The sequence below is a fragment of the Mchenga conophoros genome, linkage group LG2 (genome assembly GCF_057382185.1).
Source record: "Mchenga conophoros isolate Kocher_MC1m ecotype Shallow Benthic linkage group LG2, M_conophoros_male_GT1.1, whole genome shotgun sequence".
Lineage (NCBI taxonomy): Eukaryota > Metazoa > Chordata > Actinopteri > Cichliformes > Cichlidae > Mchenga > Mchenga conophoros.
This window is the reverse complement of record NC_140527.1, coordinates 27,185,425-27,206,489: the sequence shown is the minus strand read 5'-3', so window position 1 is coordinate 27,206,489 and position 21,065 is coordinate 27,185,425. Positions and strand designations below refer to the sequence as shown.

The 21,065-nt window shown below is 41.6% G+C and overlaps 4 protein-coding genes across 5 annotated transcripts; 3 read left to right on the top strand and 1 right to left on the bottom strand.

The window, feature by feature from the left end:
- Window positions 1–303: 303 nt before the first annotated feature.
- On the top strand, window positions 304–5,658 carry LOC146582101 (uncharacterized). Its single transcript, XM_085291209.1, has 8 exons — window positions 304–902; window positions 1,115–1,247; window positions 1,329–2,484; window positions 2,682–2,812; window positions 2,960–3,108; window positions 3,345–3,499; window positions 4,814–4,899; window positions 5,035–5,658. Exons 1-8 carry the CDS (start codon window positions 762–764, stop codon window positions 5,112–5,114), a joined length of 2,031 nt encoding a protein of 676 aa, XP_085147335.1. The 5' UTR covers window positions 304–761; the 3' UTR covers window positions 5,115–5,658.
- A 780-nt stretch (window positions 5,659–6,438) lies between these two features.
- On the top strand, window positions 6,439–10,044 carry LOC146582100 (gap junction beta-1 protein-like). 2 transcript variants are annotated; one of them, XM_085291252.1, is made up of 2 exons: window positions 6,439–6,569; window positions 7,431–10,044. In XM_085291252.1, the coding sequence occupies exon 2, from the start codon at window positions 7,445–7,447 to the stop codon at window positions 8,270–8,272; it is 828 nt and encodes a 275-aa protein (XP_085147378.1). In that variant the 5' UTR covers window positions 6,439–6,569; window positions 7,431–7,444; the 3' UTR covers window positions 8,273–10,044. The 2 variants fall into 2 exon arrangements, with proteins under 2 accessions (XP_085147378.1, XP_085147370.1); XM_085291244.1 differs by having other exon boundaries at window positions 6,439–7,190.
- Window positions 10,045–10,457: 413 nt separating this feature from the next.
- On the top strand, window positions 10,458–13,812 carry LOC146582099 (gap junction alpha-3 protein-like). Its single transcript, XM_085291154.1, has 2 exons — window positions 10,458–10,787; window positions 11,675–13,812. The coding sequence occupies exon 2, from the start codon at window positions 11,699–11,701 to the stop codon at window positions 12,782–12,784; it is 1,086 nt and encodes a 361-aa protein (XP_085147280.1). The 5' UTR covers window positions 10,458–10,787; window positions 11,675–11,698; the 3' UTR covers window positions 12,785–13,812.
- A 4,739-nt stretch (window positions 13,813–18,551) lies between these two features.
- vma21 (vacuolar ATPase assembly factor VMA21) lies at window positions 18,552–20,762 on the bottom strand. Its single transcript, XM_085291140.1, has 3 exons — window positions 20,574–20,762; window positions 20,222–20,331; window positions 18,552–19,646 (listed from the first exon to the last, which is right to left on the bottom strand). Exons 1-3 carry the CDS (start codon window positions 20,633–20,635, stop codon window positions 19,507–19,509), a joined length of 312 nt encoding a protein of 103 aa, XP_085147266.1. The 5' UTR covers window positions 20,636–20,762; the 3' UTR covers window positions 18,552–19,506.
- Between the last annotated feature and the right edge of the window lie 303 nt (window positions 20,763–21,065).

The window sequence follows — 21,065 nt, the reverse complement described above, 5'->3', positions numbered from 1 at the left end:
ATTGGAAATGAAAATAAAAATCAAACATGCACTATGAAAGATGTCTGAAATCTATTTTTTTTTTTAATCATTTTAAAAACAGATGTAGACGCAAAGTACTTTAGAGACAGGCACATTTAGCAAAAAAAAAAAAAAATCAACATTCACATTTCCCTCATTCACAGTAATGCTGTTCCATACTACAAATATTGGTATCGATCCAATACCAAGTAAATGCAGGGCCAGGATTGGTTACTATTTGTTATTCGGGTAGCTAATTGGGGGAGAGTAGTATGCCATGAATTATCGTTTTAATCACTACTATATCAATGATTACTTTCCACAATAATCAGTTAACGCAACAAAACACCACTTTCAGCTTTTCAGGTCTTTTGAAACGGAGTCTTTGGAGACCTGGAATGCAAGTTTTTCTGTCTCTAAACCACACAAAAAGGTTTGGACTTTCTTCATAGTGCATATTTGAGGTTTATTTTTCGATCCATTCCGCCCACCTCTACTGGCTGGGGCCTCTTCTCAAGATGGCGGCCTGGCATTGGTGGAAAAAGGAGTGGGATACATTTTTATGACAACCGGGTTTTTAAAGAAGAAACCGAGGTCAAAAAGTAGACTAAAAGGAATCGTTCCACTATGGTAATTTGCGGAACCCCCAAGAAAATCTATGAAAAGAAAAGGAACGTCAAAGTCAGGAATAATAACGCTAATTGGCTAGCTAACTAGCCGCTAACTAGCCACCAGTCATACTGGCAGGGGTCACGCACGCCATGGCTCCTCACCAGCTGGCTGTCACCCTCCAGTCGGCGCCCTCCATGATTTCCCAGAAAGTGCAGTTAACTTACCAGCTGTTCTTGCTGGAAAATGCCCGGAATAAACTTGAACAAGACCTTCGCAACTTCACCATCAAGGTAAAGCTAGCTGGCAAGCGAGCGACTAATTAATGCATTTACTTACATTAGCTGATATTGCTAAGACCAATGGAAAAAGGTACAGTGTGTTCGTCATTACAAAAACGTGAAATATCAGCTGACTGCCAAAATTGGTTTCCTCTGAACTAATAAACACAATGTATGTGTATTTTTAAATAAACCACACAAATTTCCCCCTTTTTTACAACCAGGCCTATAAAGATGTCCAAGGTTACCTGAATTCATCTTGTCCCAGGAACTTGTTCAGCGATCTCTCAAAAGCTTTAGATGTGAAATGTCAAACAGTCGCAAAGCTTTCAGCTTCATTAAAGGACCTCACAGCTGGTAAGTTATAAATTAATCGTATAGCTACAGATGGATAAGTAACTGTATTAATAAACCTCTGCTGCCTGCTTTCCCTGTCAGACCCGCAGGTTTGTCTTCTTCCTAAGGTTAAAAATGGAGTCAGCGGAAATCAGATACAGCAGCTTGGCATCAAAGAGATTCAGATTACAGATGTTTTTAAGTTTGGGCCCATGTTAAAGAACTCGCTGATGGCGAGCTCAATAGCAAAAGCAATCCAGGTACTGGGAGCCACGGTGTCTCTTCAGCAGCTACAACGCTTCCTCACCTCGAAGCCTGCGGCAGGCTATCAGGACAACATGATATGCAGGCGTTCTTCAAGCCTCACCAGCACTGTTTTGACTTCAAGTTGTGATTTTAAGGTTGAAGAAAAGCAGGTTGATTTTGAGGAGAAGAGCCAAGTGGATGCTGGGATTTTTCCACCTGTCACTGATGAGAGCCGTGACAGAAGTGCAGAGAGGCCTCAAATACTTTTACCTCCCTTAAAAGCTGTTTTCCCCGAGCTCAGTAACCCAAAACCCATGAACACCACACCACTATTACACTGGGGATGTGAAGATGATGTCAAGGTGCAACACCAAAAACAAACATCCTCCCAGCTGCTGCACTTCCTCAGAGCAAAAGTTAAAAACATGGGTTCACTGGAGGTCACGGCCATGGAGTGGGCTAAACGTGCATACAGTTCAGATTTACAGCAGCCTGTGTCACCTACCATTACACCACAAAAAGACCAGTTCAGTCACGTTGTCACCGATCTGGTAGAAGTTCTTGCTCCAAAAACTTTGAATGCAAAGTTTGAAACCCGAGCCCCAGTCTTCAGAGTGAAAAAAGCCGAGTCAAGTGGCTCTCTCATCTATAGTTGCGTGATTGCAACACAAACTGAACTCTGGGATATTGGAGACATCTTCGCAGAGGTAGTGGAGAGGGTCTCTGATCCTGGTCCCTTGGGAAGTGAAGACTGCCAAAATATAACTACTCAGCCAGAGATCGTGGGTGTGAATATCCACTGGAAACCCAAAAGTCCCAAGTGCGCAGAGCCTGAACGTGATAACAGTTCTGATGGTGCGAAAATGGCAACAACCAACAGTTTAAAGATTCCCGATTTCCAAATCCGAAGATTTGAAGAGACTGAGGTTGTGGTGTCTCACATTGTGAGTCCGAGCAACTTCTACATCCAGCAGGCAGACTCCCATGAGAAGCTACAGGCCTTTGCCACAGAGTAAGTCATTCATTGCTGAGGCTAAACTTAAGTCTGCTTTTTCTCAGATTTTCCCGCTGATTCACTGATGACATTTTCAGAACTTAAAGAGCCATTTATGCCTTTTATTCATAACCGTTTTCTTTGTAGATTTTTTTTTCTTTTTTAATAACCCACATGTTTCTGGTCATCATCATTATTATTTTCATTTGGCACAGCTGGAAAGCCAGTAGTTCAAATGCTGTGCAGAACTGCATTCCAGATATTGGAACCGTAGTAATGGGTTGGGTCGCCGAGCGAGAACAATGGTGCAGGAGCCAGGTGATAAAGATATGTGGCGTGAGCAGAGGTGGGTTCTGTCCTTGTGTTGAAATGTTTTTGCAGATGTATGCCTCTAGATGGTAGCAGTGTCACTTTGTTTTCCTGGTAGCCACTTGGGAATATCACACTGGATTTTTAGTCTTGCTTTGTATGCTCTCTGTCTTTTGGATGTAAGATGGTGCTGGGACAGAGACATCCATCAAGGTGGAAGTGAAAAGGTTGGACTATGGTGACACTGCCTGTCTGTCACTGTCAAATATAAAGGAGCTGACCCCTGAAATGGCTACTATACCACTTCAGGCTGTGCAGGTTTCACTGACTAATGTAAGTGGATTTACAGTACACCTGCATGGACATGTAAAAATATTCAGAGAGAGTCATACGGACTGTCCCTGCCAGAGTTTGCATACATGGAAATGTTAAAAAGCTGTGCTGTGAGAGTGTGGGCTTAATTATTTGCATTTGTCCACTATTAGTCACAGCGTTATCTGTTACTTGGTGAGAAAAGGAAATGAATTATCTCAGTTCATGGTATTTTGTGTGTATTTCCTACCCCTTAGGTGATGCCTCTGAATGGGAGAGATTGGTCTGAGGAGGCAGTCGGCTGGTTCAAAGCGACTGTACACAACAGGACCCTCTATGCTAGGCTGTACCCACAGGAAGGCAAAGTTACAGTCGAGCTGTTCATGGAGAAGGGAAAGCTCGGAGCCATGAGGTATCGAAACATAAAACACAGTCAATTAATTGTGGCGTAAAAAGTTTCAGTGGACAGAATTTTAACAGTAAAAAAATTATTACGTCACCATTAAACAATGTAAATTGTTAAATTAAGAAGTAGCATGGTGACTGTATAGTAATGTGAAAAAGTCTTGAGCCACAACCCATTTCTTTTTCCTTTCCTTTCATGTATTTTGCTAGGAAAACAAGTGCAGCAGTTTGTTGAAACATATGCAAACATACCTGGAAATGCAGGAAATAAGGCAAAAACAGAGTTTGCACAATTCTTACAAATTTCAAAATCAATATTTGGAATGACCACTTATCATTTTGAATGCAGCGTGAACTCTTAGGCAGCTTCCTTGTCACTTCTTTAAATGGTCTTCAGGAATAGTTCTCCGGGCTTCTTGAAGGTTATTCAGCACTCTTCTTGGGAAGTTTGCTGTCCTTTTGTTCTGTCGAGATGATCCCACACTGCTTCAGTAATCTGCTTTGAGGCAGCCAGTTCATTACTGACTGCGGTTTTCTATCCAGGTATCCTTTTACTGTATTAGCAGTGACATTGGGATTATTGTCATGCTGATTGGCCATCTTCAGTTGGATGCCTTGCAGATGGCATTGCATGGTGGTGGATCAAAATCTTAACCGTACTCATCAGTCATGACAAGATCCCCAGTACCTCTGGCTGAAACTCTTTTTTCCGTTTCCTCTGTTAAGCTTTGTTTATTTATTTATTTATTTATTTTTAATATAAGTTTGCTTGGCTTGAAATGGAACCTCAAACCATGACGGCACCAGAAGTTTCATCCTCATAAGACCTTGTCGCCACAGATTTTGCCTGCTACTTCTTTTGTACTCTTCTTGTCCAGTTTGCCCAAAGTCTTTTGAGGACACACTGCACTCCATGCTGAAATATGCTAAGTGTTAAGTTCATAGCTCTTTAGGAATCACCTTGTTGATGCAAAAATATTATTATGCCTGTTAAACTGTTATCTTTGGCATTTTTCATAGATTCAGCAAAAGAAATGGGAAAACATAAACAGGCAACAGGCTGTAGTTTACTTTTTCTTTTTTCTTTTCTTAATGCTCAAATCATTTAAAGGCCACAGTGTTGGGTGGCTTAACAAATGTTCCTCTTAAAATGAGCAAAAAAGCAGCAAGGGTTCAAAGAAACACTTTGTTGTCCAGGCTTTCAGAAAGACTTTTGCACAGCACTGTTTCTGTTTGTGCCACAAATAGGCAAAATACAATCATCTACTCTACATTCAAAAAGGACCAATAAGTAATGAACACACTTAACACATCATTTCAGGAGGGGTGCTTCATTGTCTTTGAGACTGGCCCAGAATGGACACGCCATCCACAGCAAACTTAAGAAGACCAGTCTCATCAAAAGAAGTAAGTTACATTATATTTTAAAAATGCATTTTCTCTAAGAGTCCACACTACACTAATATACTTCAATGCGATGTGTTTATTCCTCATTGTCACCGCTCTATGTTGATATTCACAATTTTCCGTTTTGTTTTGTAGACAGTGTTCAGCTTAAAGCCCAGAAACAGGACTCTGACTGGGAGAAGTATCTCATATCATGCTACACTCAAAGGAAGTAGTTCAGGTGTGTGTGTGTGTGTGTGTGTGTGTGTGTGTGTGTGTGTGTGTGTGTGTGTGTGTGTGTGTGTGTGTGAGAGAAAGAAATTAAAAGTAGATTTATAAAGGATTAACTGGACTAGTACACATTAAGTCATGTTTTTCTTTTGTATCTCGAGCTTTTATTCTTTATGTACAGGGAAAGCATACAAAGCTAGTTTTGCTTGTTTTATTTTGACTGTATAATTTAAAGATATTGGTTAACCTGTTCCATTTTGCTGTGTTTAAGAACAGAACTGTATTTCAAGTCCTGATTATTTTTAGCCACTAGACAGTGCCTGCTCAGTCTGATTACCCGCTTTCTATTAAGTTGTATTCATATCTATATTATTACCTTATCTGCATGGTACAACAGGTCTTTTTTGGTTTTGTTTTTTAAATGTATAATTTTTCTTTGATCACAGAAAAGCTTTGCTGACTTAATAATATTGTTCTTATGCAATGGCAAACCTATCATTATTTGTGCAGATTTGCCTTTGAAATAAAGATGTGTTTGCTACAATTGCACATTTGTGTCTCTTCCTTGTGTAGAGAGAATGTAAATGAGGTGCAGTTCATTCAGATTATTAGCAGGCCACCCAAACCCTCCCACTACGGCCTGCGAGTGATGCAGGAAAACCCATGGCACAGTGAGCCACTGTGTGTCATCTGATTGTACATGACAAACGACCACGTTGTGTTGCCGTAAATCATGGTTTCTACTGTTACGTGGAAGGGGGTGTGACCACAACTAACCTGTTGACGGTGCTATGTAAATAATAACTTTTAATATGAACCATTTGGTAACATGTTATATTGGACCTAACTGGACTAACCTGTGTGACTGGGTTAATATATTCTTGTGCTAGTATTGTTGGAATTAAAAAGTCTAGGTAACATCAAAAATTAAAGCTGTATTTTATTTTTAAAGTGCAAATGACAATTTAATCAAATCAATCTTTTAAAGTGCTGTAGCATTCAAATTAGCCACTCCATTAGACTATGCAGTAGTTCCCTAGTTCATATATAATCTGTGTGAATTCGTAAACCTGTTAATGTCGCAGCAGCAGTGACTCGGGTCAACAGCGTCCTTCACTTCCCTGCCCTGCCAAGCACAATAAATAATGTGGCAGGCTGAGGCCTTTTGTGTCCACACAGATTCTTTCTTTTGCCCCGGGGTAGGCGGAAATCGAGGCGTTTGATCTGAATTCTGAAAGAGTCTTGTTGCAGCCCCATAAAGGGTGCCATTGTATGTAAATAGTTTATATAAGAGCATATGACCGCTACGGTGCAGGGCAGTGGCTAGTGGCGGAGGAATGATTAGCATTTTCCAAACGCATGGTGTTCTCAATCCAGCCTTTTGGCTCGCTAAAAAACACAAATTTGAATTTATTTCTTCCCATTTTGTACACATTTTTGTGTACCACCAGCAGCTGAAGGTAAAAATTCATGTTATCTCCTTTCTAATTGTTTTATACTAACATTCAGTGAGAGGTTGGATTTGGGGTGAGTGATGACTGACATGCCCCAGTGACTTGACTTGGCAAATACTTGGCATGCTTACGGTCTCATCATCATTCCCTTTATGGTAGCAATGTTTTACTGAATATGCTTTAAAAGTCACATAATTTTAAGATCTGTTAAAGGAAAACCTTAAAGAACATAGCTATTCTCAAACAATAGAGATCTCTCAAGGGGAAAAAAAAAAGGAAAGCCTCAATGAGATGCATGTCTTGCTGCTCCCTTGGAGAAATTTGCTGGCAGTCTGTCAGTCTGTCTGCAGTTGGGCTGTAAGCCAGCCTGGGAGTAGAGTATTAATACGGGATGAGCATATCACGTGGTTCTGCAAATGTTTTGCAATTGGTTTCAACCTGTTGCGTCTTCTGACGGTGCATGATGGCAGGCCATCGCCCCTGTTTTTATACAGCCGGCAGGCTACTTGGCAATTCTTGTCTGTTGTTCCTGACTGCCAAATCCGGCTTGATGCTCAGGTCATACTTCAAGATGGTCATCTTTGGACCCGGTGCTGCTTACGCCGCTTGCACCGCCGGCTGAGCCTGGTAAACCTCTAACTACTCATGTTACACCGGTTCGATTTTTTCTGAAATGCTAAGTTTTGTGTGCAGTTATAGTCTAAAGACCTTATTTAACTGGCAAGCCATTGTGACTTCATGCCAGTAATAAAAAAGGGAGTAAATTTTCTTAGTAATTAGAATTTTGGGTGATTTTTAGATGCAAAGCATCCCACACATGTAACTGCCTACACCTGTAAAAACTTATATTAATCCCCTTTTCCCCAGACCTGGAGTCGAAAATGAACTGGGGGTCCTTTTATGCCGTGATCAGCGGTGTAAACAGGCACTCTACTGGCATCGGACGCGTCTGGCTGTCTGTCATCTTCATCTTCCGCATCCTGGTCCTGGTGGTTGCTGCGGAGAGCGTCTGGGGCGATGAAAAGTCCGGCTTCACCTGCAACACCCAGCAGCCCGGCTGCAATAGCGTCTGCTACGACCAGTTCTTCCCAATTTCACACATCCGTCTGTGGGCACTCCAGCTCATCCTGGTCTCCACCCCTGCACTCTTAGTGGCCATGCACGTAGCCCACCGAAGGCACATCGACAAGAAGATCCTGAAGAGGGCAGGCCGCAGTAGTCCCAAAGAGCTGGAACACATCAAGAACCAGAAGTTTCAGATCACGGGCGCTCTGTGGTGGACATACATGATCAGTATCATCTTTAGAATAATTTTCGAAGTGGCTTTTCTCTACATCTTTTACTTGATCTATCCTGACTTTAAGATGGTGCGTTTGGTGAAATGTGACTCATTCCCTTGCCCCAATACGGTGGACTGCTTTGTCTCCAGACCGACAGAAAAGACCATATTCACTGTGTTCATGCTGGCAGTGTCTGCGGTGTGTGTGCTGCTCAACCTGGCAGAGGTGGTGTACCTCATAGGCAGGGCCTGCAAACGGTCCTTCCGCAGCTCTGAAGACGAGTCAAAGTTACCATGGATAAGCCAAAGATTGTCCACTTACAAGCAAAATGAAATCAATCAGCTGATAGCAGATCATTCTCTCAAGTCTAAGTTCACTGTGACCAAAAAGAGCCCAGCCGAGAGGGGTGAGAGGTGTTCTGCTTTCTGAGACTCTCTTGAACTAATAAGCAGTAACCTCACCTGACCACGTAGTATCTCATGCATTAAAGTCACATATATACTGTGTGTTAGGTCAATTTCAGCTTTTTGGCTATTTATTTATACATAATTCAGTCAGTGGATCTTAGATACTTGTTTTTATCTGTTCATTTTTACTCACAAATATTGGCTGCCGTTCTCGCCTAAACTAGAGTCTGTAGTGAAGGTTTAAAGACCAAACTGGTGCTTAAGAACATTTTAACTCAAATCCAAGGTGGCTGTTGTTACAGTAAAACCAAGCTTACCTTGATTAGATCTTTAGGGTTTTTTTTCTTTGTTTTTCTTTTTTCTGGATTCCACAATGCTTCTGAAGGCTTCCATTATATTATTTTTTTAGTATAAATAGCAGTTTGTCAAGTTGTTGACAAGCTTAGGCTGACTATTAGTGTGATGCCTTGTTTTTGTAACAGCCGTATTGTTGTTGCAGCTCAGTATTCTTAGAAGAATAAAACAGGTGTACAGAATTGTTGTTGAATATGAGCAATTTAAAACATACCAGTTATAATTGGTGCAAAAAGTCTGTAAAGATTGCTGTTTGGAAAAGGGTTTGTAATCTGTACATAAGTCCACACCATAGCAGATCATTCGATACTGAAATTTAAGAAAATTGTGGACGCCACGATTCCAAACTAAACAAACGAAAACACGTAATGGTAAAAGTCAACCGAAATGCTCTGAAACATCACTTTGGTCCTTTAAAAATCAGAGGTTATTGAAGGAGTTGAAATGCTGGATGAGAAATTCAAAAAATGAAACCATTAGAAGCTAGTGGATGTATAGGAAAGCACATATAAATGGGTAAAATGACTTGAACAGCTGTTAACAGTATGGTGGTTAGATTTTATTTGATGGTCACTGATTTTTTCTGAACTTAATGTAGACCGCTTGTTGCTACAGTTGGTGCTAGAAAATAAAATTTCAATTCAAAACAAAACAATGTAATACTGTCCAAACATGATTGCCATGTCATCACCGGTGCCTGTAAGCCACAGTGTTGAAACCAGCTGCCTAATATCATGCCATCAAAAGAGCTCAAATGCACTGAAGCATGAAACTTCGACTTTTTGAAGTTGTGTGTCTGGAGAGTTTGGAGGCCAGGTTACTACCTTGATCTGTTGTGTTCAGATGGTAGCACTCTCACGCATGGAAAGAAGTTTCCACAGAGAACACTGTTTTGTAAGGATGTTCAACCATCAGCGGTTTTAATATTGTGGCTTCTACATGTGTGTTCACTTTGACTTGTCGGTAAACCTTCATCAATTTTCAGCTCATAATCCCCAAAAAGTTAAAAATGTCGGTGTTAGTCCTTTCCGCTTGTCTGCAGAGGTACCTCAGCTTAGAATTTGTCCAGTCTCATTACTGCAGATATATCCTTGAGTTAGAATACCTTTCCTTACTTTTCATCTTTGTAAAATTTTCTTCCAGTGGGCTTAAATAAATGTTTGCAGCTGACGTACTGTTTAACAGACCCTAGTATTAACCATCACGATATATTAGTGAACATCTCACTTGTCCTGTAAATGTAAATAAAATGTAAAGTAGCTGTTTATACAAATCGTTTGCCATGTGTGCGTGTAACATACAAAAAACCCTTTCTAAATGCACCTGTAGCATTTTACATCCAGGTAATCAACCCTGATAAACTATACAATGGGTTGAAACAGTGTACATTGTGGATTATGAAGAAATAAACTGGCAGATAATATGAAATTATTTAGCAAACATGCAGTGTGTTGTTTCTTTGAGTACCTGATGAAATAATGAAATATGTCTGAAGTGAGTTGTTGTGTTTAGTAGCTAGGATTTTAACTCATTGAAACTCAGCTTTTTTAATAAATACATTTACCCCTTTCCTGTCACTGTGATTTGGAACTTCAGGATGCCAGTAGTTGTTCATCTCCAAATCATTCCTGCACCACCACCATCCCATCTCCACCCCCATGATAGGAAAAGAGACCCTTGTGATATATTTAGATCTCGGGAACACTTGTGGCCAGACAGACTTAGCAGACAAGATCATTGGCCAGCTGCCCTGTCACTCGCCGTAGCATGCGAGCAGGGGTTTGTTTAATAGTTTACACTGGACAGTGCACACCGTGCCAAATTTAACCGAGGGGGGAGGGAGGGTCAAGGGAGAGCAGGTTTGTTGGTTGGTTCTTTGGTTGAGTGTGTGTGCATATGTGTGCTGTGGCCGGCTAAAGACCCCTGGGCCTGGATTCTGATTTCTGCGAGAGTTGTATTTGAAGACAGAAGACTGAGTCACTGAGCTTGTCGGCGTGGAACTAAGTTTGTGGCTCGCAAGAGTCTGCTTTTCCTGTCCATTCAAGGGCATTGTTGGGGGTCCTAAGATTAGTGTTGCACTGAGGCCAGTCGGTAAAGCAGTGAGGCCTCATGGACCCTGCCAGACGTGGGAAGCTTTGCCACAGAGGATGTATGAGCTGACACGTTGACTTTCTCCAGTAAATGTAAGTTTTCTGTGATTTTTTTTTTTTAACTTTATGCTTTATAGACTGAAATATTTGTTTCTTCAGGAGTTTAAATTATAGTCCTAAACCTAAAGTTAACTTATTAATGGTTCATGCTGTGGCCAAATGCTGTAAGTGCAGGTTAACAGCTGTCTTATGTGAGAACAGAAGTTGAAGTTGTTTCACTTCTTTTTCCTCGAATGATGGCATTATTCTTCATTGTAATGTGGGATCTCACACCGTGGAGTGCGGGTCCCATATTTAAATTGCTGTCCAATCTGCAATAGCTGGTGCTGGCTCCCTCAGCGTCAGCCCACCTGCCACATTTCAACACTTGAATTCATCCTCCAGAGCAGCATACCTTCTACTTCCACTCTTACTACTGTATAGACCATTCATCAGAAGCAGAATCTATTTAAAACCTAATGTGTCACAGGAGCTGACAGCTCTAACATTACTCAACTGTTTCTAATTCACACTCCCACCACATCTGCCCAGTGTTTGATTTCACTTCGTGTGGCTCGTGTTGCCATGGCGTGGGTCATGAAGGCCAGGAGCCGCAGAATCATGTCTGAAACCTGCTTTCCTCCTGTCCACACTTGCCAAATATATACCCTCCCAAAGTAAATATAATCCTGTTTGCACCCACGCGGATAAGACCACTACCTGCTCAGTGGCGGCCGCCCAGTTGGACGCTCAGTTAGCAGCTTGGCTCCCAAAAGACTTGGTTGTTCTGATCTCTGCTGAACTTGGTAAGAGAATTTTTAGTCGTCAGGAAGGATGAGGCGTACGCTCAGGATTAGTTTTACTGTAGTCATTTAATCTCTGTTGCTGTGTACAACAGTCTATAGATGAAATAACTTTTTCTATTTTCAAATCCTCTGTAGTCCTAGATCTGACCTCTCACAGCCATGGGGGATTGGAACCTGCTGGGAAAGCTCCTGGAAAAAGCCCAGGAGCACTCCACCGTCGTGGGGAAGGTGTGGCTCACTGTCCTGTTCATCTTCCGCATCCTGATCCTGAGTGCTGCGACAGAGAAGGTGTGGGGCGACGAGCAGTCGGGCTTCACCTGCGACACCAAGCAGCCCGGTTGTGAGAACGTATGCTATGACATCACTTTCCCCATATCTCACGTCCGGTTCTGGGTGCTGCAGATAATCTTTGTATCCACACCGACTCTGATATACCTGGGGCACATTCTCCATCTAGTCCGGATGGAGGAAAAGCAGAAGGAGAAAGAAAAGGAGAAAGAAAAGGAGCACAGTCATCAATCAGACAAACAGACTGTCATTGTGGATGTGAAGCACAAGAAGGCTCTGATAAGAGACAATAAGGGACGAGTCCGCCTGCAGGGGGAGCTTTTGCGGACATATGTCTTCAATGTGATCTTCAAGACGCTGTTTGAGGTGGGCTTCATCGTGGCCCAGTACTTTTTGTACGGCTTTGAGCTCAAACCCATGTACACATGTGACAGACCCCCCTGCCCCAATGTGGTTAACTGCTACATATCCCGCCCCACAGAGAAAACCATCTTCATCATCTTTATGCTTGGAGTGGCCTCTGTGTCTCTGTTCCTCAACCTCATAGAGATCTACCATCTGGGTTTCACCAAGTGCAGCCAGGGCATCACCTTCAGGAGGCGCAACCAGTCCAATGGGAGTATCTCCAAGGAGCCTGGCGAGACTGCAGTGCCATTTGCCCCAAGTTACGATGACTACTTCCACGAGCACCGCCAAGTCCAGCCAGCTTACCCACCAGTGCCGTGCTACACCGCGGCCACAGACTCGTCCTTCCACCCCTACCACAGCAAGGCAGCCTACAAACAGAACAAGGACAACTTGGCGGTGGAGAGGAGCAGCACCAGCAAGCCAGAGGAATGTGACCTGAAAGGAAAGAAGGGAGCAGGATCTGCCCCTGGGTCACCTACGCAGGCCAGGCCTGGCCACAGTGCCAAACACAGCAACAGCAAGACTAGAATAGACGATCTGAAGATATGAGGAGGTTTATGTTTCTCTGAGGGGTCTTAAAATGTGCAAGGGGATCATATGTTGCTTGGAAGTGTTCATACATGCCAAACTGACTCCCCTCTTCAAGATGGCACTGCTTTGACTCATTCCAGCTTAGAGGGGAGTAGTATTTACAGGGCACAGAGAGAAGCCTGAAATGGAACCACAAAAAAACAGCAACAACATTTCTGATAAACTTTCACAATAAAAGAAATTCTGCTTCTTTATATGTGGAGAAACAAAGTTGGATCTCACTTCAGACTGTAGCATTAAATGTTAGATACTAGTCTGTCGCTGCGGCAACAGACTAGTATTTGTATCTGTGTTTTCTAAGTTGTGTTGACTGGTATGAATCTTTCCACCATTCAGAGAGGGTCTGCTCAGGTTTACAGTGAGCTCGTCTTTATTTTTCTCAATGTGTGAAACATCTAGAATTCAGGGCTGGAACTTGCACAGCACTGACCTGACCTCATTCGTGGAAATCAGATAGGGAGAAAAGTTAAATTTAACTCCCTTTAAATGTTTTGAGGTCATCATCTAGCATAGTTCACTTGCTTAGACTTGAAGTAAAGAGTTGTGCAATACCTGACAATTTACTGGAGGCTTGAACTGCTGTTACTAATTCCACAGTGCGCCTCAAAAACAGATATTGCACGGGTCTCAGGAGTTCCCACATTTTTACTGTCTCTTTCCTTCTTTTTTTTTTTATTGAGGCAGCCAGAAAGTAGGTAATGAAAAGCATGTCGATTGGTTTATTCTTGTTCATGTCTGGATTTGTGGCGTTTGTTTGCTTTGAAGCACTTGATGACAACCTTGTTTGCAAATCTGCTTGAAATAAATTGTCTTAAATTTGCACTTCAATTTGTGATTTTGAGTCTTTATCACACTGCAACTATTCATATGTCATAACCCTGGTGATAATACATGAAAACCAGCTGTAATATTGGCCCACACAGAAGCTGAAATGCAGCGCAGCTCTGAAGGCTTCTCTTTTGAAAACGATCACACTGTTAACGAACACGGGGTCTCTGAAATGAGGACATGCCACGTGATGTTTGACTCATCATTTTAACGTGTTTAAAACAGACATGTTGAAGCGAGAATAAACACGTGGAAAGTCTTTGCTGTCTGCGTGTCCCTCGCATGCATATCTTATACTCATCTGTGCCAAGAAGGCACACATCGCTGGCATGGAAACCTTGAAACTCATAGCATGTACATCATGAGGAAGCACCCTTGTGACTCTATGCTTGATGCCTCAAGGAGTTCATCCATCCATTTTCTTAGCTTATCCATCCGGGTGTCATTGTAGTGTTTTCTAGATTCATCTAAATATCGATAGTACTGATACCAATACTGATATCGGTATGAGATCAATACGAGCATGATAGGATCTTTACTGTGTTTCTATCCTCAAAGTTCAGTATGTAGCCCACTAAAGTGTGTTGAATAATTATCTTTTTTTATACCTCAAACATGCGCTATAAAAAATATCTGAACCTTTTTTGTCTTGACTGTCACGTCTGTTTCATTTATAGCCTACACCACGTTTAAACAAAAGTCAACCCAAAGGGCACATTTACATTTTAGGTGTCCATAGAAAAAATTAAAAATCTTTTCAAAATAAAATAAAAGTTGAAAGGTGTGATTTGTTGTGTCAAATAACTTTTGTGGAAATTAAATCATTAAAATATGTTCCGAATTTGCAAATTAATGATGATTCATGATGGAGTCATGACATATTATTCTCCTCTACATAACCTGCCATTATATCATATATATATATATATATATATATATATATATATATATATATATATATATATATATATATATATCAATCAGAGGGCTACAGTTTCTCAGTTTCTATCTGCAATGAGCAAAAACTGGACGTACTAGACTATTCTTGCGTCTGTTGTGGTGCCAAGCACAATATGCTTTACATCCCTCGTGTGTTACTTGTGAAAACACATAATAGCGCAACAGACTAAAGAGTCAGCTTCATCAATCAATAAGTCAGTCTTTAAAAAACATTCCACCCATCTTTGGAAATGAAGATAAAAAATGGAGGCGATATTGAAATAAAAATGTGACCATATTTGAGAGAGAAGAAAAAAGATGACAGATGAAGAGAAATGAGTGCGCTTTGAAATGAAATCCTTCTGCAGGGCTTCACTTTCACCATCAGATTGTTGGACTGTGATAGAAGATGTCCAGCGTAGCACATTTTTGGACATATTCAGCACATTCTGATAAATTATCTACAGCCATAAAAAGTTCCGTCTGTTACATAAAGCATAAATAACCTAAGAGTGGCGCTTTTATCTGTTTCCTGCTTCACAAAAATAAAAGCATCCATGAAACACATTTCTTGGACAAAACTGCGTTTTTTCTAATGTCCCGGGAGGTTTTGATAAATGTAGCATGACCACCAAGGACGACAAAAAATATTGTTATTTTAATTGGGGTGATGGACCAAAAATATTATGCTACTGATGCCTCATGTCTGTCATTATATGTGTGTTATTAATACTTTCTTTGCTTCACATGATCTCTGTTTAATATAACAAAAAAAAATTAATGACTAAAAGTATACAGAGGTGTGCTGTGATTGTAAATTGAAAGAATTGCTATATATGACAGCTGGGATAGGCTCCAGCTCAACTCCTTTCCCTGAATTAGAGATGGATGGATGGATGGATGGATGGATGGATGGATGGACAACTGACTGACTGACTTATTTCACTTGAAGGTTTAGCCATTTTCAAATCCCCCAAACACTACAGCAGGATCTTGTTTTTGACTCAGTTCCAGGTTTCAGAGACATCCATTGATAGATTTCCTTGTGCACTTAGCATTATCATCCTTTTTAAAGGTGCACTTCCTGTTAAGATTTGGCTCATGGACAAATGGCTTTGCATTATATTCAAGCACTCTTTAATGTGATGCAGAATGTACACAGGTGAATCAGTAAATGCTCTATGTCCTGTCCCTGAGTTAGCAAAGCCACCCTGAATCACATTTTCACCGCCATTTTTCACAGCTGGTTTGCAGTTCCGCTACTGCAAAGACAACTTTGGCCTTTGTCAAGGATACTGTTACAGTTAGAGAGCATAATAGTTATTATACCTCTATGTTAGCTGTAAAAGTGGCTCTGTTTGAGTTTTCCTGAAAGACTTCATATTCTGGTCATCTATTTCTGATTGTAGCTACATGCACTATGACACTACAGCTTGCAAGAGTTACCTACATGAATTTTATGGCTTCATGGAGTCTTCTTGGGGTGTATTTAGTGGAAAAATCAATTGTTGTTATTTTCCTTACTATGCAATATTTTATTTGAAGATCTTTGTGGTTTCTCTCTGACCTTAAAGGTATCTAAAATAATAATGATAATGATAAATAATAGAAACTCGTTCTGAAGGACTTTAGGCAGGTCTTTGGATCTTACCCTGATGTCACAACACGTGTCACATCAGAGAGGACACCAGAGCATAAACAGGATAGGTTTTTCACTCCTTGATGAGCGTCTGGTCATTAGCACCTAATCTAAAAGCGCCTGATGATGAAACTTTAGTCAGTGATTTGAAAGTATGATAGATGTAGAAATCTATGTGACATATCAGTTGTTTCTGGTAAACCTAACATGTAGCTCTATGTACTGAGAATTAAATTGTCTTGAATTCTAAGTTTTAAACACCTACACAGATGAAACTGTGAAATAAAACCTTCTAAAGTGTTGAAACATATCCTGCGTCTTCTCAAAAGCGCCTGAGCTGAATTTCATGGGAAATAACAACGCAGACTAACACAATAAAGTGCCTCCTTCGTTGTGTTTAATGGTGGATATGATCTCAAGTGTCCAGATGAGTTATTCTCCTGTCTTACTCTGTTTGCTCCCCGAGGTTTCAGTGTGGTGGACTTTATTTTCCACCAGCTGTAGCGTGGTACTCTACTGCCCTCTTTCTTTACTTTCACTTAAACACCAACACAGCTGCTTGTTTGAGCTTTGCATCTGTTGGGCACGCCATCTGCTGGGCAGGGAAATCTAAGTGAGGGAGGCATCTGATACACTCAGCAGCCACTTCATTAGGTACATGTTCCTGGTATTGGGCTGAACTCCCCTTTTTGCCTTCAGAGCTGCCTTAATTCTTTGTGACAGAGATTCAACAAGGTGCTGGAAACAGCCCTCAGAGATTGTGGTCCATATTGACACAACAGCATCAGACAAGCTGCGTCCATGATGTGAATCTCCCGCTCCACCACATCACAAAGGCGCTCTACAGTGGGGCCATTCTCCTCTGACCTCCGGCCACAACAGAGCTGCCGCTCACTGGGCATTTTCTCTTTTTCAGACTGTTGTCCGTAAACCCTAGAGATGGTTGTGTGGAAAATATTCAGATCAGCCCATCTGATGCCCACAACTGTGCAAGGGTCAAATGAGCTAAATCGCTTTCTTTCCCCATCCTGATGCTCGGTTTGAACCTATGCTTGGCTAACATTTGTGTTAATGAGCAGCTGAACAGGCGTGCTTAATGAAGGCTGGTGAGTGTATGTTCTACTACATGCAGTATGAGCCGATGTAAAGTGCACCAAGAACATTTGTGCTATACATGAGTTATCTGAACTCTGTTACAGGACAGAGTATACAAAAGAAAATCATCAAGGAGTGCTGACGTGTATCGCTTGTAACCCTTCATTTAGGTAGACGCTCAGCTCTCTCTGGCCTGCTTTTCATGTCACTGACACTATGCATTCAACCTGCTAATGTGTGCTAAATGACAAAGAGCCAAAAGCAAAGCCTGCCCTTGCCCCATCTTTCTGTTGTTGCAAGGGTAAGCGTATGAAATATCAGCCAAAGAAAGGGGGGGAGACATCTGATGTTTGCTGACTGAATCAGTCTGATTGCTCGCAGGCCTGTCACCTCATCACCAACACCAGCCTGTTAAACTCACTGCAGGCAGGCTGCACAGCTCCGACTCTGGAGTACAGTGTGGGAGCTACACACACATAAAGCGGTGCTGGTGAGAAGAGGCTCTCATAGTGTGAAGGGAAAAAACGAAGAGAAATCAGCTGCTGACATGGTTTCCGAGGCAGAAAACGTTGTTACGGCCAGGCAGCTGCCGGGTCTTATCCCTGCTTCTTTTACCGCGCTGTCTGTGGGAACTGGCTGACCATTTACTGCCACCATGTGACAATTCAGACTCCCTGCAGAGATCAATAAGGTATCTTCCCAGACATGTGAGACAAAGCTTGTTTTATTTTGGCAACCAAATTCTAATGGTTTTCACTACAGTCTTTATCAGGCCTGGGAAAAATCTGGGTCATGTTAATGAGGTTTGCAAATGTTTTCTTTATTTCATTAAGATATTTTTATGAATTAAATAATCAGTTTTGACAGTTTTCCACACTGAATGTTAGGATTGGAACTGTTGTGACAATGTGTAAATGTGCTTCTGGGGTGGACTATTAAAAACAAGTTTGTTTACGAGGATGTTTGATCTCTGTGCGCACATTTTTTGGTTAGTTATGGCAACAAATAGTAGGGGAAGTCATGACCTCTTGTGTGATAAGGCTCACTCATCACATGCAGGCCTTATTCATAAAAATACAACAAAAAACAAACAGTTCATCCAAGATTTAATCAGAGGATTGCAAAAGATAATACTTTAAATGTGTTTTTTAATATCACATTTATAGTAGTCAGTTTGTTGTTCTGGTATTAGACCATGTAAAAAAACAGGACGCACACTAGAAACCTGAAAACAAAACTCTGCACTTTATTAAAAATAAAAGATGATTTTGTAGAGAATCAGTTTAATTCTTTAACCAAGCACAAATCGTTTCCTTTCATCTTTGTATTTTTAGAAAATACCACTAGAAACAACAAAAATGTACACTTTCCAGTTTATTTGAACAAGTCGGCACTCACATCTGCATGACGACCAACGTCACTGGCTACATCATCGACACAAAACACACAAATTTAAATACAGTGTGAATTAGGAACTCACTGCAACACCAAAGTTTCATAATGTCGCCACGCTACGGCACACAAACGCACATCAACTGAAAGAAAACCAAATTTAAACACTATTTAAAAGGGTTAACAGATGACTCGAATGATATGGTTTGCGTGAGATTTAAGCACATTATGGGTTTATAATGATGCTGAGAGACATCCTCAAATGTACAACAACTGAAATGTGATTAAAATAACATGACTTCGAGCTAATTGAAGCATTTTGGAAGCAAATCTTTCATATGCATTAAACATGAGGCAAAGTGTGTGTGCGTGCACACCTGCACACATCAGTCAAAACCCAAGATGCTTTCCTACAAGACAAACTCTTTGCTGAGAAGGGACTTAGAGCACTTAGCCAAATGGCAGCTTATGACAAAGCCTCTTAAAAACCACGGCTGTCCTCTGTTGACAAAAGTAATATTTTCAGAGAAAAAAAGAAAGTCAAGAAGGCGGGCCCGCTGAGGCTGGTGAGCAAGCACACTCAGCAAGCTCCACTCCCCCCCGCCATTGCCGGGGAACACAGAGTAGTTTCAGGCTTTAACCTCGGAGCTCTAATGCAGCTCATTGTAGATGGTCTTACAATGCCCATGACCTGGGAGGGGGTGTGAGGGGAGGGGGGTGGGCTTGGATCCCTCCCCACGTCGGTCGGTCTGTCTCCTCTGGTCTTCTAAGCTGATAAGGATATGCCTTAATCATGTTTGCCCTTGCCTTTAGGCGCGCCTTCGTTCCAGGCCACATAAACAAACAAAGCCAGAACCACATGCACAGCGAGCACCGCAACAATGGCTGCGTAGAAATAACTGTCAGAGCTTGACATCTTCATCGAACCTACGAAACAGAAGCAGAGCGTTAATGGCGACGACCAGCAGCTGCATCACGGAGTTTAAAGTGTCACAAGTCAGGTTTATATTGAGGTGCTAAACACAACTTTCTCTGGCACAGAATGAAACCCAGAAAAATAAAAGCTGCAGTGGCTTGTTATGTCTTTCCATATAAACCTACAGCATCTCTGGTTGTATTCGATTATTGTGGGTGATATAAACCAGTATATTTGTCATTGTGGGTACTGAGGAGGTCGTCAAATGTGATAATTATGGGGGAAAGAGTTCCGATAAATCCCTAGATCCAGAATAAATGCACATTCTCATCTGGATTAGCTTTATTATATCATCTAAAATGGAAATGTTGGTATGGAATGACAAATACTATGCTAAAAGACTCTTACTATTAGAGCTTAAAGATAAACTGACTGCTCTATTAACCTGTCAGCAGATGACCACTGATCAATAGATTTTAAAATCTGGATGATGTGCTACGTTTACAAAATAAAGTAAAAACCCCAAGAAAATGTGAAAGCAGGAACAGAGTGGAGGTAAGTCCACAATCATCCGGACACACTTCACCTTCAAAGATGTACGCCTTTGATGCGAAATACAGTCCAATGGGCACCGTGACCATGAGGATGGTGAAGAACAGCAGAGTCTTGAGGGCTGAAACCAGGGAGCTTTCATTTCTGCAAAGGAGCACAAGTTCATGAGTCAGCCGGGATCAAACCACACAGCGACGGGGGCTCTGACACGCTGACTACGGATGTGGATGTGTACCCTGGTGAAAATTACATCTATGTTCCCGGATTGTGCCACATAAAAGATATGTCTCTATGGCAATGAACGGCACCGCAGAGCTCGGGTTTTCAGGTCACTAGGTATACAAGCTAGCCGTTAGCTTAGCTAGTTCGTTATACTATTTTCTCACCCTCTGAAATACTGCGGCGGTGGGGCGGAAGCGTCCAGAGATGCTTTCATAGATCCGTCCATTGCTGTACTGTAAATGAAGCGACACAACGACGAAACTTGTGCGCGAATATTCTCGCGTTTATTCTCTGTAAGCGTTGTGTTGACAGCGCTAAAATCGCTTCTTCCGGGATGGTCACGAGACTGGTCACATGATGAGATTAGACGCCAGATAGTCTCGCGATGACAGAATGTATTTGCCCGAGTAATCTGAGGATATAAAGGCTGGCTTTATCTTTCAGCAACATAAAGCATCGGACTGTTGACTGCTGTAGAATCATGAGGGTAATTTGCAGCCCAGATGTTGGTAAAAGTAGACTATTCACCACTTTCTGTTTGGGAAAGCCTTAAAAGATTCAAGTTCATGACAGTACAAGTATGACTTGTTTTTCCCAGAACTATTGGTGGTGGTGGAAGGTGATGATTTGAGCTTGTTTTGCATCCACAGGACCTG